Genomic DNA, 9412 nt, shown 5'->3' on the forward strand with positions numbered 1-9412 from the left:
TCACGTGCATAAAGAAGGAAGAAGTGTGTGAGAACTGATATATAGGACGGTAATGTTACTGTGTTTCTTTGCTCTTTCTTCATGGCGAGCAGGACGTTACATCAACACAGGCAGATGTCGACACATTATAACAAAGAAAAAAAAGTAAGCCTCCGCAAAGAATTTCATTTAAAAAAATATATAAAAACTTTCAAGAATTGTATTATTTTGTTTTATTATTATTATTATTATTATTATATAAAATGGTTGTTTTCTTAGATGGTTAATACCCGGCTGCTCCTAAGGTAGGTAAAAGCCAAAATTCTAAAAATCAATTATAACATAATAAAGTTATCCGGGACTTTAAAACTGAGTGAGTGTGTAGGTTATCAGTGTTTACAGTGTGTATACAGGAGTGAAGAGTGGGATATGTGCTGGTGTGCAATGTGTCTGGTTGTAGTGTGTGCCATTGTTCAGTGTAAATACAGGTATGATTATAATTTGTGTGTGAGGATGTGTAGAATGTGTGTCTAGATTGTGTGCATTGCTTATACAAATGTGAAGACTGACTGGGGTGTGTAGCGGTGTGCAGTGAGTATAAAGCTGTGCAGACTTTGTGTCCAGATTGTGTGGCGTGTGTATACAGATGTGCAGAATATGTGTCTAGATTATGTGAAGGTGTGCAGTGTGTATATAGATGTACAAAGTGTCTGGAGAAAGTAGAGGTATACAGGTGTAAAGAAAGACTTGAACTTGTTCAAGAGTGCATTGTGTCTTGCTGGAGGGTGAGCTGTGTGTATCTGTACAAAGGTCTACATAATGTGTGTCTAGATTGTGTGGAGAGGTATACAGTGTGTATACAGGTGTAAAAAGTAATTGTATACAGGTGTAAAAAGTAATGTATGATCATACCACTCAAGTGCCTCAATCCCTAGCTAAAATCATACAATGCCCCACAAGTCAAACCGTGCCGGAGGATGCTACCATGACCCGCCTAATACACACTAAGGAATAAATGAAGGATACAGTAATAATGCAAATAGCTTTTTTTATAGGTATAGCAATTTGATCCTTCCTGTTATTTAGCTATCAGCACTTATTTTTCTACATTGTTACAGGCCTGTTTTTAGAGTGCAGAAGCTTTTTTGGGTTTTTACCTTTATCCAAGTGTAAAAAGTGTCTAAAGTATGCGCATGTGTGTACAGGCTAATGCCGAAACGCGCGTTGGGACCTGGTGCCCTTCCAGCAGGAGGAGAGGAATACAGGTATGTGTATGGAATTACCTATTTAAAATATATTGACCTGTTTGTATACTCTGCAGCCTTATATTATATTCATTGTCTGTTGGACATTTGCTCTATCAGCTATTTACCTTATTTACTTGTACCACTATACTTATTATACCTACCTCATCCCTCCTGCTGTTTTGTGCTGCCCTTAGTGTTGGCTCATTAAGCCTTTTGTAAATATTTTTTTTGTTTATATTGTGACCTAAGAAAGATTTATACTTTATAACTCCCTCCATTGTTGGCTATATTTAGTGTGTACAGCATGTATATAGGTGTGTAAAGTATCTGGAGTGTGGACAGTGTATATCTAGGTGTCTAGAGTTTCCAGATGTGTACTGTGTGTATACAGATGTGCAGAATGTGCTTCAGGGATATGTGCAGGTGTTCAGTATGCGAAGTGTCTGGAGTGTATGCAGTGTAAATAAATGTGTTCTGAGTGTCTGGAGGGTGTGCAATACTTATTCAGATGTGTCTCAGATGTGTTCAGGTGTGCAGAATGTGTGTCTGGGATGTGTGCAGAATGCAGAGTGTCTAGAGTGTGTGCAGTGTGTATACAGGTGAGCAAAGTGTATGGAACAAGTGCTGATGAGCCGAGGTGTGCAGTGCTATACAGGTGTGTAAGAGTGTCTCTCTGGAGTGGGCAGAGATTATTTGAGTTGACGGATAGTAGAACTGTGGAAAGTCTATTAGTGTCACATTAATGGATGGATATTTGATAGGGGGAGGAAGCATTTTGAAGCCATTGGCCCTTTGATACCTAAAGAGCTTTTCCTGCACCTATAAATGACAAATTCACCTCTGATAAATCTGTAGTTGTATTTAATGCAAAAATAAATCACTTTTAAGAGCAAAACGAAAATCCACTTACTTAAAGAAATACCTCAATAATAAGACCCTATTTTGGATCTCCAGTACAATGTTAACAAAAGCAGAGAAATACTGAAATAATGTCCTTCCCCTTTATTATTACAATGTAATATAGGCTAACTAGAATTGATGCAAATTGAAAAGATCAAAAATAGTTGTTGCTCACCGGAGAGTTGACAATGATGGTGTTAAAGAAAGAGAGTGGATGGATAAGAAAGAAATCACCCATCTTAGAAAAGGAGGACATGGACAATTCATTGGGAAATTTCTGTCCACAGAATTCTTTGACAATAACAGTTTTTGTAGCAGTGGAAGGATGGAAAGATAAGATTAGTAAAATTCCAAGTTATCAACATTGGATTTAACACAAAGGGATACTTTAATCCACCTTATCTTGACCCAACCTTGTCCGTTCAACCCAAAACACCGAAAATTTGCTAAGAATGTTTCCGTAAAATCACAAAAGTCCCAGCAAATCTGGGATGGAAAGCATGTATGCGTTAGGCATCAGTCTGGTGCTGGATTTGAAATGGGTCCAGGACCTTCTGTGGTCTCCCATTTCAGTCCAGCCAGGGCTGATGCTGCTCAGCATCACCGTCAGCCCCAACACCTAGCTGGTCCACGAGCCCTGTTTGTCTCCCAGGTAGTTGTGCCTAGCAATGTTAAGCCTGGGTTGCAGAGTGAGACAGGGCTTGTGGAATCCAAGTCCAGGTTTTGCTGCACTGAGCATGTCCGTGACCTGGCGGATCATGATTGGTGGGTTGGCACCCACCTGACCCGGTGACCTGGCACCGCCTGATTGGTTCACGGGTAACGTCACCAATAGCGCGTCGGTGGGCAGGGCTTAGTCTTTAAAAGGCCCGCCCACAAAGATGGCGACGCGCTCAGATCATTTGAGCTAGCTGTTTGTGGTGTGCACGCTTTCTCTGGGCTCCTCAGAAGAGCCTTAGCTTTAGTTAGGCAGGTCAGATTAAGTAGGCAGGTAGCTTCACCTTGCAGACTGGTCCTGACCAGGGGGTTCGCCTTACACCCCGAGCCGCCTGTGAGCTACATAGAGCGGGTTGGCTCAGTCCGGTAGCTCTCCGGCTGAGTGCTCGAATACCCGGCGGGAATCACACCCGCACGCTAGCGCCTTCTCCTATAGCGTAGCGCCTGTAGCGAAGACAGGGCTACTGCTCCTAGTCTGGTCACACGTCTCCCTGCGGTTCTTGGAGATTGTGTGAACCGCTTTAGCGCCAATCCCCATAGCGTAGCGCCTGTATCAAATACAGGGCTACTGCTGTTCTCACGGTCGCACGTCTCCCTGCGGTTCTTGGAGATTGTGCGAACCGTCTTACCCTTCCGTGTGCCTTAACACGAAGGGTTAAGATATTTGTTAGGTGCGTCGCCGGTCGCTCTCTCCCTCCGTGCAGTTAACGGAGATAGAGCGTACCGCTTTACCCGTTCCTGTGTGAAGTAACACAGAAGGGTTTAACATTTAAGTTGTCGCTTGCCTTTCCACCCGGAAAGTGTTCGGCAGCAGTCTTTCAGGCTGCATCGTGGACCCCGGGGTCGGTTGCGTTCTATTTAAATAAAGTTGTCTGCAACCGCCCTCCTAACAGTATGCATGTGTGATTAATACCAAAGGAATAAGGTTACAAGACATGGGAAAAATCAAAAGGGCTCTCCAAGAATATAAAAAATAATAAATAAGTAGAGGAAACATCATTATAAATTAATTCCTAAATACTTTTAATTAGCAAATCACATTTGTTTTGTCTAGGGAGGTAATTACTCTAGAATTAAAATGGCCACCGAATAGTTACATTGACAGAACCCTGTCCTAAAATGTCAGTAGGACAGGAGCCTTTGAGCATATGCAATAGGAAGCTCCATCCACTCACTTCATATGTAAGAAGAAGTGATCCCCATGGATATTCTGACAAGATACAATGAAGAAGTGACGAAGAAGATAGCATCCCCTGAAGACTGCGGTATATGAAAATTATATAGTGTTTTATGCATTTATTAATATGATATAAGGCTGATATAATTCCATTCTTGCATTGTGAATTGCTGTAAAGAAAAATTGAGTTGTTATTTTGCATATCAGCATTTGCAAACAAACTGATTAAGAGGAAGTTAAACACTAGTTAGAAGGATTAGCAATAAGGGAACTGATTAGTTGTTAAGAGAGAGTTACTGGGAGTTCAGAGTCAGTCAGTGATCAGTTGAGTTTGAATAAGGCTGCAGTGTGTGTGAAGGATAGAGAGCAGCGGTGATAGCAAGCAGTAACCTAAATGAAGAATGACAGATTGGATTGATAGCCACAGGAAAGGAGAAGTAGAATGTCGGTGCCCCAAAATTGAGATAAAGTACTGAAAGTTAGCTGTGTATGGGACCAGAAGTCTGGATAGGTACAACTATGGGTTAGTGGGGACCTTGAGACAGCGAAATAGTGAGAAAGAGTCAAAGTGTGGGACACAAGCAGGGAGTTTCTTTGAATAAATTATTTTTTATTAAAATAAAAAAAGGATTTCTTCACCGAAACATCCAAAATCCAGCCAACACTTCACCTGAGGCTGATTACCTCCATCCTCCAAATGGATGAACCTGATCTCTCAGTCCTGGGACTTCTGCCAGGTAATCTGAGGAGCGTGAGATAAACATATGGCCAAATCTTTGTCTATATGTAACTAAGACCAGTGTTTCACAAAAACAGTTCACATCTCACACCATTTCAAATTAAAGGTAATTTGTCAACAAGTTTTTGCTCCTGGAAATATCAGAAGTGCAGAAAAGGGGAAGCTGCTCACACTGTTGTTCACCCTGTCTACTGGATCTAATAATAATAATCTTTATTTTTATATAGCGCCAACATATTCTGCAGCGCTTTAAATAGATTATCATCGCTGTCCCCGTTGGGGCTCACAATCTAAATTCCCTAACAGTATGTTTTTGGAATGTGGAAGGAAACCAGAGAACTCAGAGGAAGCCCACACAAACACAGAGAGAACACACAAATTCCTTGCAGATGTTGTTCTTGGTGGGATTTGAACCCAGGACCCCATCACTGCAGGGCTGCAGTGCTAACCACTGAGCCACCATGCTGCCCGATACTGGGGATCCCTTGGAGTACAGAGGTACAAAAAAGGTTGCTCACATGGCTATTCTTCCTATCAGATCTAATACTGGAGCTACCAAAGTGCTGAAAAAAGAAGAAGCTGCTCACACCGCTTTCCAACCCATGTTTATGATTTAATACTGGAAATACTAGGAGAGCTGAGGTAAGAAGAGGCTGCTCACACTGCTGTTCACCCAGTGTATCTGATCTAATACTTTTTTTAATACTACAAAAATTTGTGTAATGTTTAAAGAATATGACACCGAGATCTACAAAGACCTAAAAGATAGGAATTTGTTTAATTCTCTCAAGACCAATTAAATCTGTCTTGCAAAGCCCCAAGGACAGGTTGACTCAGTCAAAGGTGGAGTTTTTAATGAGACTTTTTAAAAAGGAGAACTGCACAAAATGCCTGCTGCAGATGCATGGGGAGTGCCCTGCGAAAAATCTATATATATGTCCCCACAATTTTCTCTGAAACTAGATAGACACTAGAGATGAGTAAATAGATTTGATGCAAATTGAATTCTTGTCCAATTTTAGGAAATTTGCTGAATCCTTTGAATTCAATAAATTTGTTATTCAATTTACCAAGAAAGCCAACAGATATTTTACACAGCACAGAGGATTGCATCCGTCAGAAAAGGCTCACATGACTTTTGGGTGTGACAGGGTGGGTTCCCAATAATACCTTGCATCTATCACGTCACATGGAATAGCACAGACATCACATAGTATAGAACAGCCTATTAGAACCTGTATAAAAGCCGAGGCAGGGAATGCAGCACAACAACCATGTTGGGGTAAACATGTCTAGGGAAATGATGCCACTTTACAGTCTAGCAGTATAAATAGAGACAAAAAGACAAAAAACTGTGCATATGCAGAACAGATTGTGTGATAAAATTGAAGTAAAGAATCATTACTCTTAGTGTATCATGGCCTGCTGAGAATCTGTACATATTATTGGTACTTAATGGTACTCAGCAGTTATAGTTGTGCTCAAAAGTTTACATACCCTGCAGAATTTTTGCTTTCTTGGCCTTTTTCAGAGAATATGAATGATAACAAAAAAACTTTTTCTCCACTCATGGTTATTAGTTGGGTGAAGCCATTTATTGTCAAACTGCCTTGTTTTCTCTTTTTAAATCTTAATGACAACCAAAAACATCCAAATGACCCTGATCAAAAGTTCACATACCCCAGTTCTTAATACAGTGTATTGCACCCTTTAACATCAATGACAGCTGGAAGTCTTTTATGGTAGTTGTGGATGAGGTTCTTTATTTTCTCAGATCGTAAAGCTGCCCACTCTTCTTGGCAAAAAGCCTCCAGTTCCTGTGAATTCCTGGGCTGTCTAGCATGAACTGCGCGCTTGAGATCTCCCCAGAGTGGCTCAATGATATTGAGGTCAGGAGACTGAGATGGCCACTCCAGAACCTTCACTTTGTTCTGCTGTAGCCAATGACAGGTCTACTTGGCCTTGTGTTTTGGATGGTTGTCATGTTGGAACGTCCAAGTGTACACCCCATGCGCAGCTTCCGGGCTGATGAGTGCAAATTTGCCTCCAGTATTTGCTGATAACGTGCTGCATTCATCCTTCCTTCAACTTTTACCAACTTTCCTGTGTCTCTGTACATCACACATCGCAAAAACATCAGCGATCCACCTCCATGCTTTACAGTATTAATGGTGTTCCTTTCATTATAGGTCTTGTTGACCTCTCTCCAAATGTAACGTTTATGGTTGTGGCCAAAAAGTTCAATTTTGGTCTCATCACTCCAAATTACCTTGTTCCAGAAGTTTTAAGGCTTGTGTCTGTGCTGTTTAGCATATTGTAGGCGAGATACCTTGTGGCATTTGCGCAGTAATGGCTTTCTTCTGGCGACTTGACCATGCAGCCCATTTTTCTTCAAGTGCCTGCTTATTGTGCATCTTGAAACAGCCACACCGCTAGTTTTCAGAGAGTCCTGAATTTCAGCTGATGTTATTTCTGGGTTTTTCTTTGCATTCCGAACAATTTTCCTGGCAGTTGTTGCTGAAATTTTTGTTCGTCTACCTGACTGTGGTTTGGTTTTTACAGAGCCCCTGATTTTTCCAATTATTGATCACAGTTTAAACGTTGCTGACTGGCATTATCAATTCCTTGGTTATCTTTTGTATCCCTTTCCTGTGTTATACAGTTCAACTACCTTTTCCCGTAGATCTGTTGACAATTCTTTTGCTTTCCCCATGACTCACAATCCAGAAACGTCAGTGGCTGGATGAAAGATGCAAGAGTCTGTCTGGATCCCAGAAACTCACTCATCTTTTATGCCCAAACACTGATTAAAAGCAAACAGGTCACAGGTGAGGATGTTACCTTTAGTAGCCATTCAAACCCATTTGTGTCAAATTCTGTGCATGTTATCAGGACAAAATCACCAGGGTATGTGAACTTTTGATAAGGGTCATTTGGATGTTTTTGGTTGTCATTAAGATTTAAAACGAGAAAACACAGTAGTTTGACAATAAATGGCTTCACCCAACCAATAACCATGAGTGGAGAAAAAGTTTTTTATCATTCATATTCTCTGAAACAAGGCCAAGAAAGAAAAAATTCTGCCGGGGTATGTAACCTTTTGAGCACAACTGTATGCCCTTAGTATTTCTAGTAACCACCAAGGACACTAATTGATTGTACTGATCTAGTGCTACCAGCTTGAAATAAAAACTCTTCATCTACGTTGGTTCGGTGAGCAATTGAAGATGCGAGTAACGTTTCTTTTTTTAATGTTATAACATTTGTACTTATTTCTAGGAACTGGACAACCCCTTTAAACAAATGTAGAGTAAAACATCGGGGCTTTGACATTAAAAAAAATATATGTTAGCAAGGAAAAAGTGAAATCATTGTCAATAACCAATAATTTTAAAACATGAGTACATTCTTCCGAGCTTCAGTCAGTAATTATCTACAACTTTGTTTCAAGGTTCTGGATAATTCAATGGAGAACTCCAACCAAACTCTTCCAAGTTGGTTCCTCCTGCTTGGATTATCTTCTGTCCTTCACCTCCAAGTTATAGGGTTCATCATATTCATGGTAATGTATCTCATCACATTGGCGGGAAATTGTCTCATTCTCTTTACAGTGAGGATCAGTCCTACATTACACACCCCGATGTATTTCTTCCTGAGTAATCTCTCTTTCATTGACATCTGTTTCTCCTCCACCATAGTTCCTGTAATCCTCATAAATACTTTATCCACTGACAAGAGTATTTCTGTAGGAGGTTGTGCCTTCCAGATGTTCTTCTCATTAACACTTGGGGCAGCAGAGTGCATCCTACTTGCCGTTATGGCTTATGATAGGTTTGTAGCCATTTGTAGACCACTGCACTACAGTAGCATTATGAACATGAGCTTTTGCATTATCTTAGCCCTGATACCATGGACTGTTAGTGTCATAGATGCCTGTATACAAGTGGCCCTCATCTGGAGACTTCCCTTTTGTAGGACTCATCATCTTAACCATTTCTTTTGTGAAATACCTCCCTTCTTACGACTGTCCTGCCAAGACACTTGGCTTAACGAGATAGCAATTTATGTTGCAGCCGGGATTATTGTTTTATGTTCTTTTCTCTTGACCTTGATTTCTTATGTTTACATCATCTCCACCATTTTGAAGATTCGCTCCTCAAAAGGAAGACAGACAGTTTTCTCTACATGCGCCTCCCACCTCACTGTCGTCCTGCTCTATTATGGAACCATCACGTTCATGTATATTAAGCCTCGATCTTCTCACTCTCCAGAGACAGACAGGATAATATCTGTCCTCTATACTGTAGTTACTCCAATGTTGAATCCCATCATCTACAGCATCAGAAATAAAGATGTTAAGAACTCTATAATAAAAAATATCAAAAACCAAGCCAAACTGTCTAAAAACATTCTGGCGTGACTTACTGTGGTTGAACTTTCCAATTTGTTAATAAAGCAGATATGATTTTTTACGAAAGCCATATATATATGCTGGTCTAAAGTAGTGGGGTATTGGTCAATGACACTGGTTCTAGTAGTCTACGGTAGAAGAAAATGTTTATTTTGTTTCCTGGAGATCTAAGGTAAAAGTGGGGGTTAATACATGTGATTCAGATTAAAATAGGTGCTTAATGCCTGGTGGTATGGAGGTTA

General features: G+C 40.6%; 1 protein-coding gene across 1 annotated transcript; it reads left to right on the top strand.

Annotated features, from left to right (window-relative positions):
* The first annotated feature begins 8225 nt into the window (after window positions 1–8225).
* LOC141155436 (olfactory receptor 5V1-like) lies at window positions 8226–9179 on the top strand. The gene has a single exon (XM_073642301.1). It carries the CDS (start codon window positions 8226–8228, stop codon window positions 9177–9179), a length of 954 nt encoding a protein of 317 aa, XP_073498402.1.
* The last annotated feature ends 233 nt before the right edge of the window (window positions 9180–9412 follow it).

Source organism: Phyllobates terribilis, unplaced genomic scaffold (assembly GCF_046119375.1).
Source record: "Phyllobates terribilis strain yellow unplaced genomic scaffold, ASM4611937v1 Scaffold_7__3_contigs__length_470593459, whole genome shotgun sequence".
Lineage (NCBI taxonomy): Eukaryota > Metazoa > Chordata > Amphibia > Anura > Dendrobatidae > Phyllobates > Phyllobates terribilis.

What these genes read in the sequence shown, in the direction of transcription:
- LOC141155436 (XM_073642301.1), top strand. Translation starts at nt 8,226, where the DNA reads ATGGAGAACTCCAACCAAACTCTTCCAAGTTGGTTCCTCCTGCTTGGA.